The following is a 27,896-nucleotide window of genomic DNA, read 5'->3' as shown; positions in this document are numbered from 1 at the left end:
GATTCCGTGCGAAGTGTGTGAGATGTGCAGGGACCATGTGGATTGTGTGTAGAATGAACGCAAACTGTGAGGGTAATTTGCAACACTGGCAATTTACATAATTAGCAGTTCTGAACTCCAGTCCCTTGAACGACCCCCACCCCCAAGATATTTCTACTCTTTCTCTCTCCTCTCTTTTTCTCTTTCTCTCTCTCTCTTCCTTTCTCTCTCTCTCTCCCTCTCTCTCTTTCTCTCTCTCTTTCTCTGTCTGTCTTTTTCACTCACTCAACTTCCTTGCCATACCACTTACCTGCAAAGCCAAAGCAAAAGAAAGAGAACAGCAAGAACTCCAAGAACCAAAACGTGCTCCCGAACGAAACAGTGGCGTAGAATTCCATAAACTGTCGACTTCCATCAGACAATTTGTTAATGTCTATTTTTTATTTATTATCATCTAGTTCGAAATAAATAATTAACTTTATCGGCTCACTACGATCAATTATAGGACGATAATAATTAATAATTCATATATATAATGATCAATAATCTAAATAAAATACAATTTAGATTTGGTACATATGTTTATTATTTATAACGGATATTATAAATAATGAACATACCTCTCGATAATAAAATGAAATCGATTAATATTTAAAATTATATAAACTCGTCAAATGAAAAACTATGAAAGAATCTAACGAATTTTATGTAATTGATATAATCGGGCGAATAATATTCTGTCCGTCGTTCTGTTTGCCTCTCTCACTCTCTCTCTCTCTCTCTCTCTCTCTCTCTCTCTCTCTATCTATCTCTATCTCTCTCTCTCTCTCTCTCTCTCTCTCTTTCTTTTTCTCTTTCTGTTTCTGGTAATACGGATAAACAAACTTGCTCGAATGATAAATGCGATATAATTATAGATCGAACGTCGAAACAATCTTCTAAAACATCGTGGCGACCGACGGAGAACGAGATAAATGAATCTGGAACGGCGCTCCTTCGCGCTAATTACCAGTTGAGTGAGTAATAAGCGATTAACAGTGGCACGCCTACCAAATGTAAATGAGTCTCGTTTGGGAAGACGATCATCGCGGAAGTTAGAAAGAGTTTAAATGAGTCGATCGTCGAAAGAAAAAGAAAGAAAGAGAGAGAGGATAGGTTTATTATAACTTATTTATTATTAAAATCGATGCTTAAAATGCAAACGTTTGATCTACGATCACCTTCGTTATTCTGATATTAACATGCTTTAATATGTAATTGTCACATGATTTCGATATCTCGTTTATCTTTCGAAATTCCTCGTGGGTGTATCGATCGATCCGGTCCCCTTTTCGTTTTTGAATAATTATGCGTCGAAAAAAGGTCGGGCCCAAAATACATCGCGTGCCTCTACTAGCCGATTCTCTTTTTCTCTCTCTCTCTCTCTCTCTTTCTTTCCCTTTCTTTTTATCTCTTTTTCTCTTTTTCTTTTTCTCTCTTTCTCTCTTTCCCTCTTCCTTTCTCTACATCCTCGACAAACCTTTTAATTTCAAACGAAACGATTTCACTGTCGACTCGTTACGCGAGTTTCTCTATGTAAATGCCCAGAAATGTGACGTATTATAGGCAGGATATCTACTCGAAATAATGATCTGACGATGTTGAGAAGGATCGAGAACTTACGATTCTCTCTCTTTCACTCTCTTTTTCTTTCTTTTTCTCCTTCCATCTCTTTTTTTCTTTCCTTTTCTTTGTCTGAAATTAAACTCCGATAAAAATCACATCCTTTCCTTGAAAATCTTTTGAAAGAATAATATTTACATCCTTTCGATCCCAAGCACGCATGCATATATAGGTAAGCAACCCCGTTATATGCACACGAACGCTTAATTACGGTGGAGAACTTCCATGTGCCATAATTATTCATTTTGGAAGCGGCGATTATAAAGCGATTACGTGGAAGAATCGTTTCTTATCTTCGCGTAGAAAGAACTTCCGAAAAGGAGAGGGCATACACGATCATTTTCGCGTTGGCAATTTGTCGGACACGTTGCATAGTTATAAAGCGGTAATCAAGGATGATCATTGCATTAATATCATGAGTTTAAAAGCACCGTTTTCATCATCGCGAAATTGCTCCACGAGGAGTCGGGGGTTGGAGGTGATCGAGGAGGGAGCGAAAGGGACATAGGGGGTGGGGTGAAGAGAAAGATCGTAATCGCTATCGCGTCGAGAGCAAGATGTTTTACGTCGAGAAAGACGATTTATCGATCTTTCGATGAATAAACCGTTCGAACGAAGCCACGGAGAGGCCCAATTACTTAAAGTCGATTCTCTTCTATCGCCATGGATCGGCCGGCATTGTTTCAACGGTATATATTACAATTCCGTTCTACTACCATTTTAACTTTCTCATCGATATTCTTTAATAAATCGAGAGAACCTATCGTAACTCTGTTAGATTTATCGCGCGATCAATCGCATTGGCACGATTTTCGAAAGTTTTTACGTCATCTAAAGATACGAATAGCAACGAATAAACGTAAATATGTTATAAATAGAAATTTCATTCTTATCTTATTCGGGAGAAATAAAACGACAATATATCGTTATCGTTGATTGCGTCGATATAATTTATTTCGCTATATCGTTAAAGCACGAACTGAATCTTCGGGACGATCGTACAATTCTATGTCTTCGTACGACAAATAAAATCACAATTTCTTATTTACAAGATTATTTACATTTAGTATGGGACATATTTTACTACACGACCGTCGGCGAAAAACGAATTATTCTTTTCTTTTTATTTTTTGTTTTTCTTCGAATTTCAAAGCGGAAGATTCATTTGTTTTTTTTTCTTTAAATCGTTTCTTACAGTTTAATTTGTTTTTCTTTATATTTCATGAAACGACGAATGTCTTCTGTGTTTGAAACAATATTTCAACTATTTACATTCAATTTTTCATTGAGATCAAAATTTCTAATTTTTTTCTATTTCTCTCTCTCTCTTTCTCTCTCTCTCTCTCTCTCTCTTTCTCTCTCTCTCTCTCTCTCTCTCTCTCTCTCTCTCTCTTTTATTGTTCAGAATACGAAACTCGAACGAGTACACTTTTCGCACTACAAGATCCTTTATTAATTTTAACTAAAGAATCCAATATAACGAAAAACTTTTGCCGAAAGTCGTGATGCAAAATATAGTTTTATAAGTATCGTCCATAATAATTTAAATCGCCGGTATATTTTCGATACATCGATTGACGAAAGGAATACTGCTCGTTCATAGAACAACGACCTAAGATACGACTTTTTGAATACGTCTTGTGTGTTTTTTTTAGTTTACACTGTCTCTCTCTCTTTCTCTCTCTTCTTAAGTATTACGACGTTTGGCACTAGCTTTATCGTCCTTGTATTCGTCTATATACACATAATTTCGATCGATCGGACGAGATCGATCGTTATCGAAAAATTGTCTTTTACACCTTTCTATTTACACACACTTGCGACGTTTCGTCTCGTCTCGTCTTTATGGCGCATTAATTATGGCAAGACGACTATGGGCTACTGATGATCGAAGGATTCTAACCATCTTGACATTAATATAACCATTATGAAAATACAATGCGTATATCAGAAAATGTTTAACTTACGAAAACTTGTTTATCTCAGAAAAAAGCGAAATTTTTAACTTACGGGAACTTATTTATTTCCTACTTTTGTTCCCTCAGTTTAACGTGTTCGAAAGAAAATATTCTGAAGAAAAAAAGGAAAAAGAAAAAAACAAAAGAAAAGAGTACAAGTGAATCAAAAAATAGAATGAACGATCATGAGAAAATCGATTTCAATTTCCACGATTACTCCGCAGCAACCCTTAGAAAGATTTTTCAACGGACAAAAGATGTTCGATCTCTTGTGATTTCCTCATTCGTTTGTCCAGTCCGTTTCTTCCGGCGGCGGAAGTATCTCCATTTAATCTCGGCGACCATCGCGAACAATACCTCCATTAGTTGACTTCCGACTCAGCCCATTTCAACCCTCTTCTCTTCTGGCATTCCTCATCTTTTTCCATCTTGCGAGAAGTCGCGTGTCTTTCTACTCCTCTACATAATACGATCGTAAATGTCTAATCTTCTTCTTTTTCTTAGCAAAAATCATCAAAGTCAATTAATCGATTCATCAAGATATCATGAAAATCTTTGACCCGTTATCATTCCTTAGTATGACGAACGAACAGCCATATTCTTCTTCATGAAGAATTCGTTTAGGAATTTTGTTAAGAACAAAATTCCTAAAACGAAATATTTCGTTTTTTCTAGCAAAACATTGTACTCCTGGAAACTTAGTCCAGGCAGAGAACGTCTAGCTACGCTTCAGAATCGCTTGAACACTCCTCAGCCTCGGGATCAATTTGCTCTTCTTCCTCTTCATCTTCGTGATGATAATCGCCCGTCTCTTGTTGCCATTTGCTGACGTGATGGGTGTTCTTATTATTACTGTTGTTATTTGCGTTACCACCACCACCACCACCACCACCACCCCCACCTCCACCACCACCAGACTGCTGTTGCGCCTTTGCTTCCTCCTCTTGCTGCATTCTCTTATGTTTCGTTCGCCGATTTTGGAACCATACCTTCACCTGAAACAAAAAAGATAATGATTTTATTAAATTAATTTATTTCAGTTGAAATCATTTCATTTAATAGTAATGTGTTTAAAAAAATCAAAGTTTACGGTAATTATGTATCATATATTTGTTCTTTTATTAATTAATTTATAAGCTGATTAAAAAAAATGAAGAAAAAATGAGTTAAAATTCTATTTAGTGATAGACATTCATGAGTCATTAGAAACTTTAAAAGATATCCTAGGATGAATAAACTTAATTAAATTTCAACTGAAATCATTTTTATCATTAAGTGTTAAGAAATTACTTGTTTCTACGTTATATATAATCACTTCATATTACTTTCCCTTAGTTCCATTAAAACTTTTCTCATCAATTATTAATTATCAGTTTTCAAATATACAGATAACCCTATATTTAGAATGACTTAAATCGTTATTTTTGTTGAACGATATTACAGATTAGTTCATTTATATTTCAATTATATACTTTCAATATTTAATAATTTGTATTCGGTAGGAATAGCAAGATTACTTTATACGCTTTTTGTCCTCGTCTTATATACAGATATTTAATTTATTCTTTTTGTCTTTGTCTTTCATACGTTCGATCGTGTACTTTGCTCTTTAAAGAATTAATCTTGTTTAGATCAATTCAAAATCTAACGAAGAATAATAGCTATTATAGAGGAGAAACGATTAAACAATCGAATAAAGTCAGTTTGAAATCGTCAGCGAGAGCAAAGGATAACAATTCCCTAATATCGTAATGCGAGAATCAGCACATTTCTTCTTAAAAATTAAATGTTCTTAATTAAAATAAGTAAAACGAAAATATATAATTTGTTTGCAGCATTCTTTTGTGTAAACAATGACCATCCATACTAAGCCCTGATCCTTCCGTCTTTCCATTCCGCGAACTCTTTCATTACGAAGGAAGCAAAGATCCGATCGACGAAAAGAATATGACAAAGGGGAATATTTCCTTACAGTTTTCTAATATTAAACGCCCTCTAAATTTGTCGACCCATACTAAAATAACCTATACATATACTATACTGTAATTTTCATGAATTCACTCGGATGCAATTCCGTGTGTAAATCTCCAGCATATCCCTTTACACCCTAGCTACCCCATCATTCGACCGTCGTTACACCGATGGATAGTCAACGATACAGACGATCAAGCTCATTGGACCAATCCGCTTGAAAAGGAGACATGAAACTTTCACCCTCGGGATCGTAGTCCCGTAGTTTGGCAAATTAAGTGGCAACTAGTTATGGAACCAACCCCTATTCCTCTTAGTAGGAACGAGTCGATGTATCAAGCAGCCACCCTTAAACGCAGTTATCCGGTTACAATAGCTCGTGTGCTGTGCTAACATGGAACCCCTTCGATCGTCGAACTAGAGGGAGGGGATGAAAGAGAGAGAAAGAACAAAAATGAAAGCAAAAGAAGGGATAACTTTCGTACACATGCTCTCTTTATGGAACGAGAAAGGCAGAGGACACTATTGTCCTTGAATTGACTGCACCATCGTCGTATTTCATGGCGAGAGAAAGGGCTGTAGATAGAGTGCCATTTTGAAGTTATCAAGCTGGAAAATCGACATTGTGCTCGAGTTCCAAGAGGAAAAAAAGAATAGAAAAAGAATAGAAAAAGAGAGAGAGAAAGAGAAAGAGAGAGCGAGAGACAGAGTGAATGATCGACCGGATCTCGTCCCACGTCCAACACAACGTAGTTTTGACGAGACCCAGATTAGACTCAGCATTTAGGATCAAAATCAGAATAGTATATGAACGGAAATCTCTCTCGTAGGGTGTAACTATTTACAAAATACTTTCGGTCTTGTTTATCAGTGACGATTCTACGCATCAAAGAAAGAATTATCATCCAACAAAAACAAAGATATTCAACGTATCAAAATGCAATGAAGTAATTGCAACTTTTACTGTGTCTCCGATGTCACATAAGTTTCACATAAAATTCGTTAAAATCGTGAAATCGTTGAAATCGGACGATTTTGCAATGTCCGAAAGCAGCACTCACCGAATCACAAGTTTTATGCCCGTAGGGAGACTCTTTGGGGTCGTGGCACTTAACGGGTGATTAAGAGGGCAAATAGAGAGCAACCCCTTCTAGCGAGCACGATATAGTTTTCTTTCTCTCTCTCTTCTCTCTCTCTCTCTTTCCTTTACAAGCTTCCTCTTTCCTTCTCGTAGCCATTCCCTTTGGGAGCGTCGTTCCAAGCTTAATCGAGTTACCCCTATCGCATGTTCCTTCCCTCTTTCTCTCTCTCTCTCTCTCTCTCTCTCTCTCTCTCTCTCTCTTTCTCTCTTTTTCTTTCTGTCTCTCTCATTTGCTCTTTCTCCGTTGGTTACCACGGCAACGAACGTGAAACTACGACCCGATTGGTAGATCTCTCACGCACGCGAATACTATGAGCATCCCCTTCCACAAAGTCCCGGACCATCTCCCAGAATATAGACAACTTCACTCCCTTCCCTTCATCCGTTCTTCCCCTAACTTTCTAAAGTACTCACCCCATCCCATTGGATTTCGGATTTACGCTTAGTTTCAACCCCGACTCTCTCATCCCTTCCTGATCCGCTCTTTATACCTACTTCTTTCCATCGACTTCCTCAGATTCCATCAATTTTAACAACATTCTAACTACTCTAATACCATCTATCAGGAATATAAAGTGACTTGGAAAAAGTAATCGTAAGGATCTTTAGAATTGTATAAGTCTTTCTTCTAAAACGAACAATATGACTTAGATCTGATATTTTTATTTGATTTATATTATTTTAATTTGAATAAAATATAATATTTAAAATATTATTTATGATATTTCAATCGGAATAACTATCATTAATTCATTTTGATTAATTTTCTATCAGAACGAAAATACAATTTTTCAAAAAAATTACATAGAAGAACTTAACTAATAATCAATGACACCTATAAATCACCCATAAAAACTCTATTAAACACGTAAGTAATTTCGGTTTAAAAAATATCCTTCGTGTTAAATAAACACACACTACACAGATTCAAAATACAAATAACAAAAGATGATACTAAAGGAAAAGAGAAGAAAAATAAAATCTATCTGCACGCACCTGTGCACATACAACAATATATTAGAAAAATAAAAAGAAGTTAAAGAAGAATAAGAATAAGAAGAAGAAGAAGAAAACGAAGGGACTATTAAAAGAAGAAGAAGAAGAAGGATAAGAAGAGTTCGTACTACGTTTGTTTGTCTGTCGGTGTATGTGTATATGTATGTTTTTAGAAAGGCGCGTACGACTGTCACTGGCGATGTGACTCGCATATAAGGTGTTCACCTGTCACTTAGGCGCGTTCCAGAAACAGCCTCAATTACGTGGCTTCGCGCAAACTCACCGAGGAAGGTAGGTAAGCTCTCTCGGTGCTTAAGTCCGGCTGTTACCCTGTTCAACTAAAAGTCCGAGGTAACGCCGGTTAACTTGCCTGGTCTCTCTCTCTCTCTTCCTCTCTTTCTCTCTCTCTCTCTCTCGCTCTCTCGCTCTCTCTCTTTCTCTCTCTCTCTCTCTTTCTCTCTCTTTCTATGTAACGTACCTACGTACTCGTTATCTCGTCCGAACGATCAACAGACACACAGTGCGCGTGAGCGTTTCCAACTTGCAATCTTGCGAGCCCAGATAGATAGCCGACGTCCTTTCAGCCTCCTCTGCAATCTCCACATGCGCAGGACTAAGATTTTTTTCTTCTTCTTCTTTTTTCTTCTTTTTTTCTTTTTCTTTTTATATCTTCCTTTTTTCATCTCTTATTTCTCTATCTTTTTCCTTCAACGACTTTAATTTCGATCTTGGCCGATCGACAGAGATGGTATTGCCTGTAATTGGTTCCGTATCGATGAATGATACCCTCTTTAAGATGCCACGCCGCTCGAACGATCTATTCACTGATTTCTTGGAAAATGGTACACCCTGGTACGGACGATCTTCGATGAATCTTCCTGAATTCCGTTGCACTGATGTTACATTTTCAAGAGAGTATCCTTTCGTGTGATCATTGTCCTTTTACGTGGATATTGGTTGGTATTAATTATCGGCGAAAGAAGAAGATTGCGTTCTGTACATAACCGTTTTTGTACTCTCTAATTACAAGTTGATTTTATTTAACTGTTACTCGAAGATATAAATATGTTTCAATTCGAAAAATAAGAAGAACATGGTACCTGTTAAAAAAGTATAATTTGTTAAGTTGTAATTTGCTAAAAATAGTTTGAAGATATCTTTTAATTCCTATTCGTATTTGTATTTGCTGATATACATCGACCAAGTAAAAAAGAGAGAAAGAGAGACAAAGAAAGAGAGAAAGAGACAGAAAGAGAGAGAGAGAGAGAGAGAGAGAGAGAGAGAGAGATGATGATGTCAGTAAATTTAACAAAAAATCTTCTTATTTATATCCTTTTACGGAGTCATTCGAACTAATACGTAAGTACCTACACGATAACAATTATACATAATACTACACGTAATACTTATACCTGTAATATTTGTATAATAACTGATAATGAGATCAAGCTGAATTTATATATATAGATAATTAATGTAATATAATATAATAAATGTAATAAATATTAATAAAATAGATATAAGATAATTATAGTAATAATATATAGATAATTAAAATATATATTTCGCAATTAACAAGGAAATATATGTATTTATATATTGTGCTTATAAAATCTGCTGAATTTCCTAAATAAAGTTTTTAAGTTTTCACGCTATATTTCAACATTTTGACATTTATTTCAATTAGAAAATAAATCGACTTTTTCGAATAAAATCCAACAAATCTGTAACTTTGACAGATATAAAAAAACTTATTTTGATTTCTTAGTTATTCTTAATCATTCCGTCTGATATTCTTAACCTCCATCACTCTTTTCCCTATTTCGAAATAGCTCGCATAAGCGAGAATAATGAAAGCGTGCTCGAGCTTCAGGATATCACTTTGGTATGCATGGATAATGAAGAGCTCAATTAATCCGGATTATTAATTGATATTCTAATTACGCGACACGACGAGCACGTCCGCTAATCAGAAACGCGTTGCAAGCATTTTCAAGGTTAACGCAAATGGATAACAAGAGACGGACTTTGCATTGCATTTCTCTATGTTTCTCTTTTCTCTCTCTCTCTCTCTCTCTCTCTCTCTCTCTCTCTCTCTCTCTCTCTCTCTCTCTCTGTCTTCCTCGTTATCATTCTCTTTTGTTCGTGAAAATATTTCAATACTAATCGCTTACGTTATTTAACGCGTTCACTGTCAGAACAATTTTGCATAAATCAATATGTTCATCCGCTATCTATCGCATAACTTTTTGTAAATACAAGATACAAGAAAATTCATTATCATATTTTTTATATTAAACTTTACACGTGTCTACTAAATATTTATATGTATATTTTTTCAAAATTTGTAATTATATGTTCTATATGAAAGAAAAATTCATATATTATATAAATACATACAATATAAATACAATATTATTTATTCCACACAAAGTTAAATTATTCATATATTTCTATCGATCGCATAACAGTATCGATTTAGGTAAACCAGGAAAATACAAAATATTCTTTCAACGTAATATTAACGACGAAAATGTAATCATCCAACTTCGTCAAAAAGTTATACGAGTGTACTCGCCCATTTCTGTAATAAGAACAGACACCTCCGGGCATTCGCATAAAATGCGTATTTAACTTCTGCACGACTCATTTATCTTTTTAAATCCTAGAGTTTCAGCGGATAATTTAATACGACAAGAAAATCTGTAATGTCCGATTTCTCGATTCAAAACGACCAAAAGCAGAGTTGCCAATACGAGAAAACCTTTCGTTGCTTAATTACATAGTTATATATCTATGTATCTACATACGAGCTAAGAAATATCCTCCTGATGAGTCCTTTCCTTACCACGAGAAATTGGATATTTGTTAATGGAAATTAATATTGCGCCAGCAACGTTTGCGTACTCTAATGCCATGCAATATCTATATGTTAGTTGTTTTGTACTTATGTAGATATATAATATATATATATATATATATATATATATATATATATGTATGTATCTGCATATATATCTATATACTTATTCGAATTTGTTTGAGATGAATCCCAATATCTTTTATGCGATAATTTTTCTTATAATCTTAGATTTATCGTTCAAATATTCGATTTTAATTTGTTTCCAAGCCTTCTTTCCTTTTTTTTAAAAAGTCGAAATGGATATATGTATATGCATATGTATATACATACAATATATGTGTACATAAGTTTTGTAATTCCATTCCCTCTGTAATATCACTTTGAAAAGTTGTTTCATCATCGTATTATCAAAACTATATATTTCGATTGATAAATCAACGTTCTTATAAAATGTATTACTAGAAAGTAACTTAATCGGCAAGCACGACATTCGACATTCGTTCTATAACAGACAAATTGATCTACTTACTATACAAGAAATGTCTACGTTTCAAATATCTACTAATCGTAAAGTGATTTAAATTTTTTTTATATTTTTTTCAAAATTTATCTCAGAAACGTTAGAATAAACATAGCTAAATATTTCAAGGAAAAGCTTTTTTAAATTATTATTTCGAATGTAATTATTATATAAGTTGTTATATAAAATATACGAATAAAGGTTGAAAGAATTATTACAATAACAGGATAAAATATGCATTTTAGAAAATGACAACTAAGAGATTGAGAATAAAAATAACTGTGAGAAAATAATCTCGACAAACTTAAATATAGGTACTTACTAATTTCTATCAAAATCATTAATTAATTGTTTTGATTAATGTAATGATTCTTGGAAACATTAAAACTGATTACAAAAAGATTAAATAATCACTATTTTAAGTAATTTTGAACTCTCTTTCTATCTCTCTCTCTCTATTTCCGTCTGTCTGTCTATTTGTTTGTCTGTCTGTTTGTCTGTCTATCTGGCTGTCTGTCTGTCTGTCTGTCTGTCTGTCTCTCTCTCTCTCTCTCTCTCTCTCTCTCTTTCTTTCTTTTTCTTTTTCTCTTGCTTTCGTTGTATCGATCGAAACGTTGAAAGAACACAGCGTGCGTTAAACGAAATACCGACGAATAAACAAACGAGAAGAGATATTTTTTCGATCGATGTCTCTTTCGGCACGCACAGCCGAGTCGAACCCCGTCGAATAAAATCCACAGCTGGACAGTGGCGACCAATCGCGTAGATTTGAGGCGGTCCAATAATCTCCCCATCGGTTTCGACGATCACGCTCGAAACATTATTTTTTAATCCTCTGTGCGCGTAGTCGAACCATCGTCGTCATAGTCGTTGAGCTTCAACTCTCTTTCCTACCCCGTCAACCCTCCCGGCTAAATAAACTCGACGATATTATTTTTCAATCGCCTACAGCGTGCGTACACGTTGGGGTGGCTGGTCCTAAAACGACACGCTTCGATAAAATGACGCTTTTCGCATTTTCTCTCTCTCTCTCTCTCTCTCTCTCTCTATCTATCTATCTCTCTCTCTCTCTCTCTCTCTCTATCTATCTATCTATCTATCTCTCTCTCTCTCACGTACACACGCACATACACATTTCTATCTCGCTTCTGTCTACTTCTTATGACGATCGACATGACAGTATCATGTTTCATTGGTATATTTAGAAATAACTGAACTACTGAAATACTAATGCTTTTCTAATGAAATATATGCAAATGTAAATATCTAGATATTTCTAACTTATATGCTTTTACAAAATCAAATTTTGAGAAGATTAATCGAAATGTTGATTATTTGAATATTATTTGCGCACTCAATTTGGAAAAATTGAATTCAAATGATCGAAACTGTTCGCATAAGGAAACAGAAATAAAGATCTTCGAATTTGTTAAAAGCGATTCAATTGAAATGATGTAATCTCATCTGTCGACATTCGTCAAAAAATATATATATATATCTTAAAAAAAAACATGATGGTGAATAATTATTAACAAAGGTTGAAAACGTATCACGAGAGATCAACAATTGGACAATGTCGCGCAAACTCGTAAAATTAACTAAAAGAAGAGAAAGTCATGTAGGTATATGAGAAATCTTTTGAGTAAAGAGATCCCGGTTAATCTCGATTCATAAATATGCGTACTCTCGTTCGTGGAAGACGATAAGGACGATGAACGTTACAATAATACGATATTAACGAGGAACTTGTAGCTAAGCGTAAAGCAAAAACGCTATTCGTGTTTGCGCGACGAAAGATCGACGGTGTGAGGAGTAAGACTTTAATGGGATTTTAAATTATCCGATTTTAATGTACCATTGTTCGCTTCCACAAACGAGACTCTTAAGCACACGCGAGAGAGAAATACAGGTGATAACCTTCCTCGGGATATCGCGAATTTAATTTCACTTTAATACTTACCACTGTGCGATAAGAAAACTCTCCCGTTCGTTCTCCTCTCATTACGATCGTTGCATTTGCAAACGATCTTCCTTACGATCGAACGATCGTTTTACTCGATGTTCGAGAAAATTGCTTGCGATTAGTACCGAAGAGAAGAAAGGTTTTAATACATTGGTAGAGAAAATATTACTTGCCAAAAAAAGAAAGAGAAAAAGAAAATTCTTTAATGGATTTGTAAAGAAGAAACGGGAAAAAAATTTTTTAAAAAAACGAAAAATTAAGAAATATAAATGACTTTTTTTTGTTTTTTTACAAAGTAAACTTCCGTTTGTAACGATAACGTTCAAGTGATTGGTACGCTCGATACCGTTCTCTTCTCCGAAGTACACGATTTCCATCGACTCTTCCGTGAGAGAAAAAGAAAGGAAGGAAGAAAAGAGAGAGAGAGGGAGGGGAGGGAGAGACGATATCGTAGCTCTCCCGACATGGCACTATTTTATTCTCGGCCAATCGCGCTAGACTTTTTCTCCGTGCGTATTACGTTGCCGTGGACGGTAATGGAAAGAAGTTTACATATTATGCAGGCCGCGTACGGATTCTCTATGCATAATGAGCCGTGACGTCGCTGGACTAAAAATAAAGCATTCGCGAGTAAGGCTCGTCGGTCATCCGATGACTGTTGCGGCGTTGCCAATTTAGTAAATAAATTCATATATCCGGAATAAATTTTTAGTTTTTGAAAAAAAATAAAAGAAACAATAAAAAAATATAGAAAAAACAAAGCAAAATAACCGAGAACGATCTTCGGTAGATCGCTAGCAAGAAATAAACGGCTTTTAGAAATTGTTTTCTCGCATTTTATTACATTTGACTTTACTTCCGCGCTCAGAATCGATTATGTTTCTTAATTATCATAAAATTAAAGTTATCATGCGTATCGTATTATGAGGAAAATATAAAAGTAAAAAAATAAAAAGAAATAAATTAATAAATAAATGTACGAACGGCATTCAAACGAAATATTTTTAACTCGACAAAGGAAAACCGTAAAATCTTGAATCTTTGTATTTTTGCACGCAGCTTGCAATCTTGTACGAGAGAAAAAAATGAAAAAGAGAGAAAGAGTGAGAGAAAAAGAAAAAGAAAAATAAAAAGAGATAGAAAGAGGAGGGGGAGCAAGTGATTAGATCGTAAGCCGTGCATTTGGTCAGCTAAATTATTCGGCTTAATGGAGAGGTCCATTAATAATTTATGTCCCGCGTACGTAAATAAGACCGCAAGTTTCCTCACGAGAGCGTATTACTCTAGAAGTGGCGGAACACCGACAACCGTAATGACTCGTTCCTCTATTCGAAGCTGATAAATCATTAGAATTAACTCCATCGATCGACTCGCATATAATTAACGTCATTATTCCTGTAATATTCCCGATATCCCGCATTAAATTACCTATAAATACTCGTAGCTCATAGTTTTACTATCGTTATATCCTATTTTGTTTTCCCCAAGTTGCTCTTTTTTTTCTCCGATTTGATAGTTCGAACTGGACTTGTCGTTATACCTTCCGTCGCTGCATGATACCTATCGTAAAACTGTGTACTTTTTTAAATGATATTCTCTATTCAACGACGGCTTTCACATTTCTTCGTACTTATGTAGTACCTATCGTTGTATCCTTCAGAATCTAAAACCACACCTTGTAAGATCGAAGATCGCTATTAATCCGATTATCTAACTGACTCGATCATTGACTTTCCCGTTTCTTATTATAATTACAAATCACCTTCACACTCTCTTGTATTATCATCCATTACAATATATTATCTCGTCACGTATTACGACATAACATGAACATACCTATCTATTTATCTATACATCTATCTATCTATTTATCTATTTATCTATCTAATGCCTACTTCGGAAGCTAATCGAGATAGAAGACTGTAAATAACAATAAAGAAATGCGATGTAGAAATTCTTTCGAAGGATAATCATGAATTCCTTTGTTTGCTAGAACTCTCTCGGTAGTCGAGTAGTAGCCAAGGGTAGCGCGATACTTTACGAGCGAATTTACGTGAAAGAAACGACAGCCAACAGCAACGTTGTCTTCTTCGATCCGGAAGGCAATCAGCAATGTACGTATGTACATATATACTACATACTTGGAGCGGCACGCAATTAGCAGTCACATTATATCCGGAGGCTCTTACAGAGCCCTCTCCGAACACGCAGAGAAACGGAACGTTTCACCCTAGTTAAGATTCATAAGAAAGACGCGCGTTACACGCGACCCGGTGCTCCTCATTAGAGCACTAATTACGTACGATTAACCCAGCAATTACCTGGGAATACATTATGACCGCGAATCAACTCGCCGAATCGTGATCACGTAGGCGCTTTTGCCGTATGTGAACTACATCGAATCTCGTTTCTTCTCTCGCAAGAGTTCTTTACAGATAAGAGAAACGTGAACGAATTCACTCGAATTAATAATCTGTTTGGATACCCAATCGAAAAAATGTTTTTTCTCTATCTAATTAGATCAAATCGATCAATTGTTCATTATGAAAAAAATAATACATTGCAGAAAATTAATTCAATCCCTTTAATATTTAACAAATTCCATAACGATACTGAGATTAAATTAAACAAATACACGTAACTTTCTTGTCAACCGCGTCATGAATTTTCTTTTTTTGTTTTTAAATTCATTAGAAAATATCGAATAAATACTTTTATGTTGTTTTCTATATGTATCTATATTTGCACATATAAGTACCTATCTGCGACATAAAATAGTCATTGTCACACAATAATATTGATTGCAATAATTCTAAACATATAAAAAAAATTCGATCAAAATAAAAATAGTGAATACTTTTATTGAAAGTTTTACTACAAAAACAAAATGTAATAAGTAAAAAGAGAGAGAGAGAGAGAGAAAGACAAAGAGAGATAGAGAGACAAAGACAGAGAGAGTTTGTTCCCCACAATGCGTACGAGTTCCTTCCAAAATGGCGTCGACGCTGAGCGCTTCCCCAGCTTAATTCACTATCTAGCCACCTTTCTCCTTCCCCTTCGACACCCCTCCTACTTTTCTCTTTCTCCCTCTCGTTCTTTCTCTCCTTTATATCTATCTCTTTCTTTATAAGACTCTCCACCCCTTGTTTCGGGGGAGCGTTACGCCCATAGAATACAGAAAGCATGACTCTCGCGCCCTTTCGACGACTCTCCACAACGTGTTTTCTTTGGACAATTCATTCGTTCTCCCCTCGAACACTACCACCATTTAACTCTTCGTGAATTTGCACATCCATTGGCCTTGTTAAGCGAAGTCGATATCTCTTTTCTTTCTTTTTCTGCTTTCTCCTATTTTAAATTGTCATTAAACTTTTCTAACGATCAACCTGGTTATTATACTTCTTTCTTTCAAATAATATGCTATGATTAGTTTGAACTCAATAAAATATTTGATTACAGTAATAACGATGATCGTTCATCAATGAATACGATCGTTACTAAAGATAAATGTTCGAAAAACATTTTTCAAACTTTGTCTTATCTCATATCAATCAATTTTCTCTTTCTTACCTGCGTTTCAGTTAACGATAGCGCCTGCGCTAGCTGCTTTCTTTCCGCCCCGACAACATAATGATTTTTCTCGAAGGCGTGTTCCAGCTTTAACAGTTGACTCGGACTAAACGCAGTCCTTATTCTTTTCGGTTTTCTGAAGGGTTGCAGAAGGAAGCCAGGTATGTCGGGACCTAGTGAAGATAAAAAATTCGTTATCTTTGTATCAATAATGATATATTTTCTCTAACAAATCGGACCAGGAAAATGTAATAATAATAATAATAATAATAATAATAATAATAATAATAATAATAATAATATTAATAATAATAATAATAATAATAATATTAATAATAATAATAATAATAATAATAATAATAATAATAATAATAATAGTAATAATAATTATAATAATAATAATAATAATAATAATAATAATAATAATAATAATAATAATAATAATAACAATAATAATAATAATAATGATAATAATAATAAATAATAAAAACAAACAATCATGTGCGTTAATTACTTAATTAATCAATGCAGTAAAATACAACGGACGCAAAAAAGAATGTATTATGAATCAAACTTATGCTATGATTATACATCTCCGTGAATTGCACAAATGTATATCTATTATTCTTACAATATCAGACTGATAACTCAAATAAAAACAAGATAAATATGTAAATAGATGTGTAAATGTATATATATATATATTTATATCACGCAATGTTAGAATAATAATGAATCTTAAATGTGAATGAAATAAGGATTTTTAGATGATCTTGAATTTTATAATTCAATGATTCACAATGAAAATTAATTAAATCGATCGAAAAAATATCACATAAAAAGATTAGATATATGAATGAAAATTGATTAGAGCTTATATAATAAGTATTTGGTAAACCAAAAGAAAGAAAAACAATCGATAGATCTATCTAACAATTCCATAAATTACAATATTTATTGAAGACATTTTTAGGAAAAATGTAATTTTCATCAACTTTTTCGTTCTACAATTTTTACCTATCTACGTTCGTTACTGCCAAAAATAATGATCTCATAGTGATTAATTAACGCTATACGAAAGAAACTATAATTATATCGCGATAATACGTAAGAAAAGATATAGCGAGTGCCATAAACACATGCACGATAGGAGGGTTGTTCGGTAGATAATTTACATTCTTAATTAACATTGGACTACGCCTGGTAACAGCAATAACTACTTACATTAGTGATATTATTATACAATCTATAGAAGAGTTATAAACTAATGAATTTGAGAAACGGTTGAAATTAATATAAATGTTATTATTTATCAATCATCTGAATAATTAAAAGTTATGTTACTAGGTAATAAGAAATGTTACTAGGTAATAAATATATTTAACTAATTTTTTAAGAAAGAAAAAGAGGGACAAAGATTAATTAATTAATTACTAAACGTTGTCATCATCGATTCTATTCTCGTTAGTAGTAGCTACCCCCACTTTCCTTCCTCATCTTTCTCTCGTCACCTCGACGTAAGTCACGAAACGCGAGCGTGCTTGGCCACGCATAATCCTACGTATGTAAGTAGCTACATAATACAACCTAACTCATATAGTTAGTATACCTATAATAGTATAGAGGAGTATCTACTAGGAACTCGCTCAGGTAATTGAGTATTCCACCTCGAAAGAGCCATGTCGATCGTCCGATACCTACGTCTGCCGGAAGTAGCCCGAGATACTTTACCGGAAAAGCAGCACGATAAATCGCTACACCTTCTCTCGTTGCTTCGACCCGTAGGTAGGTATATACTCGGCATATGGCTCTAAATGTATAGGTACATAAAATGTGAGACCAGACCGTCCACCCTTAGATCGATCGAAAACCATATATGCATATCCTATCGAAGAAATTTTACGAAAAGTAGTCGTTCGATGATGTTCTCCAAGATCCAAATCCCTTTTCCGTTAGCTATTCATTTTCAAGTTCTAATTGATGCTTGGTCTACTGATTCATACTTCGATTGAAATTATTTGTAGAATTTTTTTCTATAAAAACACTTGAACATTTCGATTGTTCCAATAAATGTATCTATAAATATCATAACTATTAGGGACTTTTGTATCCTATCTGTTGTCCACCTTTATCAGATATCGATCCAATGAGACCTTGTTGATAAGACTTATATAAGATTATCTAAATAAGTATCTGTATTACATATCTTTCCTTGCTCATTTACATTCAAAGGGCATTTGTAATTTGTTAAAGGAACACTCAGACAACTGTCGTACTATTCAACACTTAGAAAACATCCCTTATTCAGACAACACTTAATATATATTATTTTTGACTTGATTAACTCATACGGACTAATCATTCACGTATACGGAACACTCGTTATTCTAATCATAGAGACACTTATTATACGAACTATTTGTCCTAATAAATCTGAAGAACGCTTCAGACACGACATCTGTATTTTTAATTCACCTATCGGCAATCAAACTGGACTAGATGCGACGGAAAGAGTGGGTAAATACAATACTTACATACATTCAGCCTCTTCGCTAGGTTATTAAATGAGTATTAATCATATTGTTTCCATTTATCTTTCCTAAGTAAAATATAAGAATTTTTAATAATAATCTATTTTAATCGAGAATGTAATATAATCATTACTAAATATATAAAATATTTTCAATAAATATCTATCTAAACATATATATATTTTATTTCATTTCTGTAATTTGATATATTTTATTTCTATATATTTTATTTCTGTACAGAAGTAGTCTCATCATCTTCGTTCTCTTCGTATCTTTTTATTAGATAGGAACTTTATCCGTTTCTGATTCACCTGGTCTACCTTAACGGAAACAATATCTACCAAAGCACGCTATTAACGCGTTCAAAGATACGTACGATCGATCGATGCACGATGACATGCTAATTCATATTATGCAAGCACAATGTAGACGCGCAGGCATTCGACGTGCTTTCCGATAGTAATGCAACCAACTTGGCATAACGTAATCGAGCCGTATCACCTTCTACCAGAGTAAATTCTACGGAGAAGTTGTACTTATATACATACAATTTGCGAGTAACTCATTTGCTCGAAATGACGAGACAAAGTTGTAAGATATTATATACTTTAGATTGAATAGTTGTGACTTTTTCAAAATCTTAATTATTCTCTGTTCACTATAAATAATATACATACATATATATATATATATATATTATTTATATTATTTATATTATTTATATATATATTCATTTATTTATTTATTTAAATATAGTACATATATATATTTCAATATCAGATACATACATATACATATAAACGTACAAATAAAGATAATACTATTATACATGTACATGTAATGTATAATTAATATATATATATATATTACAAATTCTTTCTTATATATATATTCATTCTACATTTCTTATAATTTTGAAAAGATTCATTTGAATCATATTCACATGAAATTACAATTTAATATGAAATTGTTCCTACAATAAATAAATAAATAAATGAAATTTCATTCAAATGAGTTAATTCTTGTCAACGATAAAATAGACATCTCTATTCGAAAATCGCTTACTGCGCGTGTTGGATCGGACAGATAATATATATTAGATGCAGCAGACTCGCCGTTAATTGCACGCAAATATGATTCTCAATGCAAGACATCTGCCATGCTGATAATAAATGTCACGAAACAATCGCAATTATACGACTAATGAGACGCTGACAATTAAAAAACGATCGTACAAAAGTACGAATTACAAAATTGCAAACTGTTCGCAAGAAACAACGTTATGGAAGCGTCACAAGAATATTCACGATTAATCGATCAACGACTCGAGTTATCATTTAAATATTCAGAAAATTTTAATTCGATGTTGCTCCTATCAACACAGTTGATTCAATCCATGTAAACGATGAACTACAAAAAATACTTTTCATTTTTCTAAAATTTATTTAATTAATGTTCATTTATTATCTATTATTACATACTTAATATCAAGTAGAATATATAATATAATATCAAGTATAAAATATATCGTTATAGTACGAAAACTCAAAAAAAAAACACTATAAGAATAAATATAAAATAAAATAGAAGAGATAAAGAATCCTTTCGGGTTGTTGGAATCATTCGTAGATGAAGAAGGATTAGGATGGGTGAAAGAAGGGATGCAGCATGATTCTCTCGATCTTCTCGCAAAAGATTGAAGCGATATCGACCGTTGAATCGCTCCCTCTCTCTCTCTCTCTCTCTCTCCCTCTTTCTCTCTCTCTTCTTGTCTCACTCGTTTCTCTATGCTGATCTCCTAGACATTGCCTAAGGCTCGTTCGTTCCGTTCGACGTAAAGGAAGACGAAGGAGAGAAGAAGAAGAAGTAGAAGAAGAAGAAGAAGGAAGAGAGAGAGAGAGAGAGAGAGACAGAGAAAGAGAGAGAAATAAAGGAAAAGAAAATCGAAAGGAGAGAAAGAAAGAAAGGAAAAAAGTTTCCAAGGCTATAATTACATCGAGCTTACGTTGCGGCATCGCAGCTGAGACGCCCTGAGCGACTCGAAATTACTCAAAAATAAGACTAAATGGTAAACGTATCAAATTATACTCCTCTCCTACCCTCCTCCTTTCTCTCTCTCTCTCTCTCTCTCTCTCTTTCTCTCTGTCTATCTATCTATCTCTCTTCACTCTCGGCATCCTCGGCTCCTGCGCCTCGCGCCTCTCGCATTCTACCGGCGATTTCTTTAGCATGGAAAAAGGAAGAAACCTATACATTGCCTGTTCTGCGGATCTAATGTGTTTTTAATTGTTGCCAAGCGTGCGACGTCGGTGATCGTGCAAAACGAATGATATAATAGGGGTTGGTATGTTAACGTATATCTAATGATTTCAAACATTAAATAATTCGAATTCATTTCCGTAAAAAATATCGAAGTTTGTTTGACGTTCTTCCAATCTAACTTTGCTTTGGATTCGAATAACTTTCGTTTATGTATATATATAAGTAAATATATATATATAAAAATATATATATATATAAATGTATATATATGTGCATATATATATGTGCATAGAGGGTTCGTTCATTAACATGACAAATTTTACGTTGACAAGGATATGAATAAGAAAACGATGCACGCATTGTGAGCGATAAGAGGAACATTCGTTGCATATATAACGGTATTTTACACACACAAGCGCGCGTGCACACACATACACACACAACTATATATACCCCGCCCCGTTTTCTTCTATAGCGGAAAATCGCTATGAACGAACGTGGCGACGACGCGACGGTTCCGCTGGTTGATATCACGTTAAAGTCAACGAGAAAGCTATGATTAATCGTTCCAGGCCGATTATCGGTTACTACGATCTGCGCGATAATTAATTTTTCCTTGCGAATTAATTCGTTCTTATTAGAGCATTCTAATAAACTCGTATGGACATTTATCTCGAAGAGCTGGAGAATAATAAAGGCTACGACGTCGGTGCATTAACAATTCGCCGCGTTCAATTATCCAAACCGGTTGGTTACTTTCCAACTTACGTTTGCTCGTGGTCGCTTGACTATGATAAGAGCCAGTAATGAACGATTAAAATTTAATTACAAGCTCGTTGATATTTCTTTCGCTATACACGGATACTTATCTATTTAATAAAAAAAGAAATTTCCAAAAGTTTTGTTCACACAGTGAACTGCGATAATCTCGAAGGACAGCCATCTTTCTTCAGCCATATGGCTAATTAATGACGCACGATCAATCTTTCATCATTTCTCAATAAACTTTCGATTCGATATCGTTAGACTCTTCCGATTAAAACGAGTTACGTGTCCACTTAATTAGCATCAAAATAAACCGAAAGGATAAATCATTATCATAATTGTAAAGATATGTAGATAAGAATAAATAAAGTATCACTTGCTCAATTCATCGGCTATCCTCGATCGATTTATAGATATAACAATACGTCTCGAGAACGTTTAGTCTCTCTCTTTTTCTCTCTCTTTCTCTCTTTCTCGTCACAACAAAAGCCAATCTCTCGGCACGTCCGAACGTTATCTCAAACGAATCATAAACAAAACGACAATAATGAGCACGTTTCGAAGATAGAAACAGTACACGGATATCATTGCATAAACGTTTTAGAATGACAAGCTTAAGTTATGCGACAACAACGACAACGATAATCAAGACGAGTAGCCAGCGACCTTTCGCAACGTCGAGCGACTAAACAAGTAAATTCATTCGATCGTACCGTCATTCGAATATATATATATATATATATATATATATATATATATATATATGTTATGTTTATTTTCCCGAGAACGTATGCGGATAAACATTACGTCGTTAACTTGACATTAGGCATAAAAAAATGAGTCAGAGAGAGAAAGAGAGAGAGAGAGAGAGAAAGAGAGAAAGAGAGAAAGAGAGAAAAAGAGACAGAGAGAAAGAGAAAGAGAGAGAGAGAGAGAGAGAGAGAGAGAGAGAGAGAGAGTGCACGAGAGTATATTTACACGATTCAATTTCTTTGAATTTAGTACATTGAGTAACATAGACATTCACTATCTCTCGATTCAATTCTATTCTATAATTGACAATAATCTAACGTAAATTATCTAATAAATGAGCTTTCAATTTTCATAATATTATTCTATACGACAGAATTATAGTGATTCTTTATCGTATTGTACTGTCTGTTTGATCACATGACTAAAATAATTTTGTTTTAAATTTCTAGATTTTAATTAAATATGAAAGATTGAAGATTTATTTCTATATTTACACGAGGACACAAACGACTGCCAAGATAATCGAATCGAAAAGAAAGAGATACAGAACATAGTAGAGTGCGGAATGCATCTCGCTTGTAAACGTCTTTGGAAAAACAATTCCGGAACGCCGCGGGACGTATTTTTGCTGTGATCGAACGTTCCCTAGACACCTGTGAGAACACAGAGTCCGCGATTTTCTTGCTCTTGAGTCTTCGCCACGAGAGAAATCCACTCCCATGCCAGCGACGTGACAAGTTCACTAAACTCAGCAATGTTGATCGCTACTGGCAATTTCGTTGGAGAATTTATCGAAGAAACTAACTCGATTTCACGAAGCGAAGTGAGGATGAAAGCTTTCTGATTCGTTGCTACTATCGAAGAGATTTGTAAGACAAAAAAAATAAACAATAATCCTTGTAAGGGAGCAATACAGAGAAGAGATTAGGAGATTCTATACAATAGATGAAGAAAAGAAACTCAACTATATAGCGAAGAACTCGAACAAGCGCGAAATCAACTACGGGGAACTACCGTAAAAAAAAAAGAAAAGGAAGGACCACGAGCTGGCTCCTATTCTCGAACGTAGACACCCTGCGGTGAGAGTGTCACGGGGATAAAATGACGCTTTAATAATAGCGATTAACTCGACATTGTACTCCACCAGGCGACTTTCTTGGTGTTGTCGATCGAACATCGATGGAATTGCATAGTTTCTATTTCTTTTTTTTTTAACTCTCTTTTCCTTTTTTTTTTAGGTTTACTATATTCGTAAAACATCAACAAGGATTCTAGTATCATTTCCTAACTACCCCCATTAGACGGATGGAATAGATTTGTGCTACTGACCGAATCTATTCGTAGATAGTGTCGTTCATGTTGTTGAAAGATTTAGAGCAAACTATTCAACAAAATATTATTATTATTATTATTATTATTATTATTATTATTATTATTATTATTATTATTATTATTATTATTATTATTATTATTATTATTATTATTATTATTATTATTATTATTATTATTATTATTATTATTATTATTATTATTATTATTATTATTATTATTATTATAGACAACAATTTGTATTAATTATATGTACATAGATTCATATACAATTTTTCTATTCGATACAATTTTAAATATGAGATTATTGTTTATTAGGTCTTCTGACAATTTCTTAAAGACCCGCTGAGTTTATCAAAATCTTATCTTGAAATTAGATGTAAACACATCAATGAATGTTATTCTAAACGTTAATCTAATTAACGCTGCAATTGACGAACACCGTCTCGATAACACTCTTTATGGGAACATTGAAAAAAAACTTCTATGGCTATCATTCACAACATAACGTCTTAACACACTGAAATTCGAAACACTAATTAACAACGACCTCCACTATAATTTATCTATTCGAGGCCGCATTAAAAAAAAAAGGCCAATGAATTCTCAAGACATCAATTATATGCAACAACCATGTTATTAATCTAAATATACTTTCCTTGTAAATTAACGAACATCTCTCGAAGAAAACGTACGATGCATATAAAAAAAAAAAAATAAATAAAATGAAAAAATAAAAAAATAAAAAAAATTATTGCGACCGATCTACTCCTTCTCGTTACATAGTTTCCTGAAAGTCTATATTTGCACGATCTAAAAGGACGAAGAAATTAGATCCGTCGCCCTTCAATTCCAAGAATTAAAAACCATTTGTAGCGCGGCGCGGGACGAACGCGAGATCGCGAAGACAAAGATGGCGTCGAACAATTTTTTTACGACGGAACAAGTTTCGTGTCCTCTTCAAGTAGATATATATTCCTCTACCGGGTGGCACGCCTCATTCCGTATAAGCGCCGATCGCGGTAAATTTATGGTAATTGCCTTTTCTACCTGTCAGAGACGTTCTTTCTTCTCTCTCACTCTCCCTCTCTTTCTTTCCTCTCTCTCCCTCTCTTTCTCTCTCTTTCTCTCTCTCTCTCTCTCTCTCTTTCTTTCTTTCTTTCTTTCTTTCTCTCTCTCTCCCTCTCTCTCATTTTCTTTCTTCGTACTCTCTAGCTTATCTCCGTGTTCCTTTCATTAAAAACTGACCTCGTAAGAAGAGTTCGGAAAGCAGGATGCCATTATCATCGACCTAACATCGATAGCCGTAAATTGGATTCTCACGATATATGTATACGCAACAAGGTGCTATTTAAAGGGGTATAAGGGAAAAAAGTCAGAGATCGTTGGATCAAATGTCAATGAGAAATGAAAAGAATACTTGACTTAGAAAAATAAAATGACTGATTTGTCCGCTCGTTTACTCATTTTGTTTATACCAACTAGGAAGAGTGTGAAAGCGATAAGAGTCTGATAAGAAGCTTAACAAGAAAATAGCACATTACAAAATCTAAGTGACGTAACGTTTACGTAATTGCTCGGAGCGTTGCTCGATTATATTTATATATCCTTATTGTGTATCAAGAAGCGTCATTGATTTCATTTGGAAACGAGATAATAAGAGAGAAGATAACTTACCAGCTGCAAATCTGTGAGGGAAGATCCTGCCATGCCTGGAGAGTAGCCACGGATAAAGAGGATAACTGTCTCTCGCTGGTTGATGAGTATGAGGCGGAGGATGTGGACCAGCTGGTGCGGCACCGTGCGTATATGGTCCATGAGGTGGTGCATGCGGAGAAGCACCGTGATGCGCTTGAAGAGCAACCGCGAGATTTGCCGCTTGGAAGTGCTGAGCGGCAGCAAGATTGGCAGCGAGCGCGAGTTGTTGCGTATGATATTCGTTCTGACCGGTCTGAGGTGCCGTCGGTCCGTGTCCAGGTGGTATACCATAAAGAGATTTTAGCTGTTCGGCTGCGACGGCTGCTGCAGCCGTAACGGCACCGGGCGGTGGTGCTAGGTAGTTTGGACTTGGCCTCACAACACCAGGAGGTGGTTGAGGATGAGATCCTACAGGTGAATCACCGTGTCCGGCTATCCTATGAGGTGGACTCGGACTGTCGTTCGGAGTGGAGCCACCGCTGTGACTGAGAACGGTACTCTTACCAAAATCCAACTGATTGCTGCCGCCAAGATGGTGATGATGATGATGATGGTGATGTCCGTGATGATTCGCATGATGATGGTGGTGATGATGATGGTGATGATTATTATTATTGCCGGTGGTCGCATGAGACGGTGTCCTTCGCGAATTATTCGTGTACGATTCGACGGAGGAACTACGAGAGACAGGTCGATCAGAACCTTCGGAATGAGCACCGGGTGATCTCGCTGCGATACGACGTGACTTTGGCGATGAGGAAGCATCGACGAGCTCCATCGGACTACCGTCATCTCGCTCAATCTCGACTCGAGGTTCCAAACGATCTTTCCCAGTGATTCGATCCTCGATGACTCGGCCAGCCTGTACACCAGCACCGCCGCCAGTACCGGCACCACCGCCACCTCCACCACCTCCGCCACCGACGATCGAGTCGATGCTGAAGCCGATCTTTGGCTTCGAGGGCACCGGGACGATTGGCGTCGGCGCGAGCGGCATCATCGTACGATTATCGTACGCCTCACCGAAGGATTCCCCACTTTGGCAACGACCTAATGAAAACTATCTCCTGCTCGCTCCAAGTAGATCGTCGAAATCAGATTCGCTGCATCCCTTCGATTCGAAACGCGCGTGATCGAACCTCGTCCGAGACTCGTAAGCACTCGCGAAACGGAAACTGAGAGATAGATAGAGAGATAGAGAGATAGAGAGATAGATAGAGAGAGAGAGAGGGGGGGGGGGAGGGAGGAAGAAAGAGTAAAAGAGAAAGAGAAAGAAAATGAAATTCGGAATGAATTCTCTCTTTAGTAAAATCCTATACAGGTCTTGCCTCGAGGCCTAACGGCTCACCTTCAAAATTTCCCAATCATCTCCGGAACACATCGTCCATACACTGCTCGTCGCACACTGAAATCGTAATCACATAAAAGTCGCGTCCTCCTTCCTTTTTTCTTCCGTTTTTTTCTTCTTTTATCGTTTAACCACGCCACGACACACTAAACGATCGAGGTCTGTCACTACACACTGTCACGATTGGGGCGCGCACGAGCGCGCCAACTCGTTGTCCTCGTCGAGCTTTTATTATTATTAATAGAACGATCACTTGATAGGTCTCGACGAGGACGTCAACATTTTATTTGTTTGAAAGTCGCGTGTAAACTATCGTTACTACTCTCTTTCTCTCTTTCTTTCTCTACGCACTCTCTGACGGATGATGCTTCTGGCACGAGAGCTTGCTAGTGTTTGAGCAAATTACAGGCTAAACGAGGCGCTCCCGCTCGGTGGTGGGGGAACGAGAAGCGAGTTAACGCGTATCCCCACTTTTTCACTTGTTCCTGACTCCAAGACTTAGTGGGGGAGAGCAACGACCACGAATGGGCGTTACTACGTGGTACCGAGACCGATGTTGAGGCGTATCCCTACTATAATGTGATTGG

At 35.3% G+C, this 27,896-nt stretch overlaps 1 protein-coding gene across 2 annotated transcripts; it reads right to left on the bottom strand.

Annotated features, from left to right (window-relative positions):
• LOC118444714 (uncharacterized) lies at nucleotides 1–27,705 on the bottom strand. Of its 2 annotated transcripts, XM_035873253.2 has the most exons (4): nucleotides 27,310–27,705; nucleotides 25,941–27,136; nucleotides 16,624–16,796; nucleotides 1–4,594 (listed from the first exon to the last, which is right to left on the bottom strand). In XM_035873253.2, exons 2-4 carry the CDS (start codon nucleotides 26,959–26,961, stop codon nucleotides 4,322–4,324), a joined length of 1,467 nt encoding a protein of 488 aa, XP_035729146.1. In that variant the 5' UTR covers nucleotides 26,962–27,136; nucleotides 27,310–27,705; the 3' UTR covers nucleotides 1–4,321. The 2 variants fall into 2 exon arrangements, with proteins under 2 accessions (XP_035729146.1, XP_035729147.1); XM_035873254.2 differs by lacking the exon at nucleotides 1–4,594 and adding an exon at nucleotides 16,021–16,401 and having other exon boundaries at nucleotides 25,941–27,705.
• Nucleotides 27,706–27,896: the final 191 nt, after the last annotated feature.

The sequence above is a fragment of the Vespa mandarinia genome, chromosome 10 (genome assembly GCF_050613455.1).
Source record: "Vespa mandarinia isolate Hongniang chromosome 10, ASM5061345v1, whole genome shotgun sequence".
NCBI lineage: Eukaryota > Metazoa > Arthropoda > Insecta > Hymenoptera > Vespidae > Vespa > Vespa mandarinia.
Note: the sequence above shows the minus strand (reverse complement) of the source record. Positions and strands in the feature narration are given on the sequence as shown.

Excerpts from the sequence above, each read along its gene's own strand:
- LOC118444714 (XM_035873253.2), bottom strand. The coding sequence starts at position 26,961 with ATGATGCCGCTCGCGCCGACGCCAATCGTCCCGGTGCCCTCGAAGCCA. Across the intron at positions 16,797-25,940 it reads CCCTCACAGATTTGCAGCTG|GTCCCGACATACCTGGCTTC; the intron begins GTAAGTTATCTT and ends TATCTTCACTAG. Across the intron at positions 4,595-16,623 it reads TATCGTTAACTGAAACGCAG|GTGAAGGTATGGTTCCAAAA; the intron begins GTAAGAAAGAGA and ends TTTTTGTTTCAG.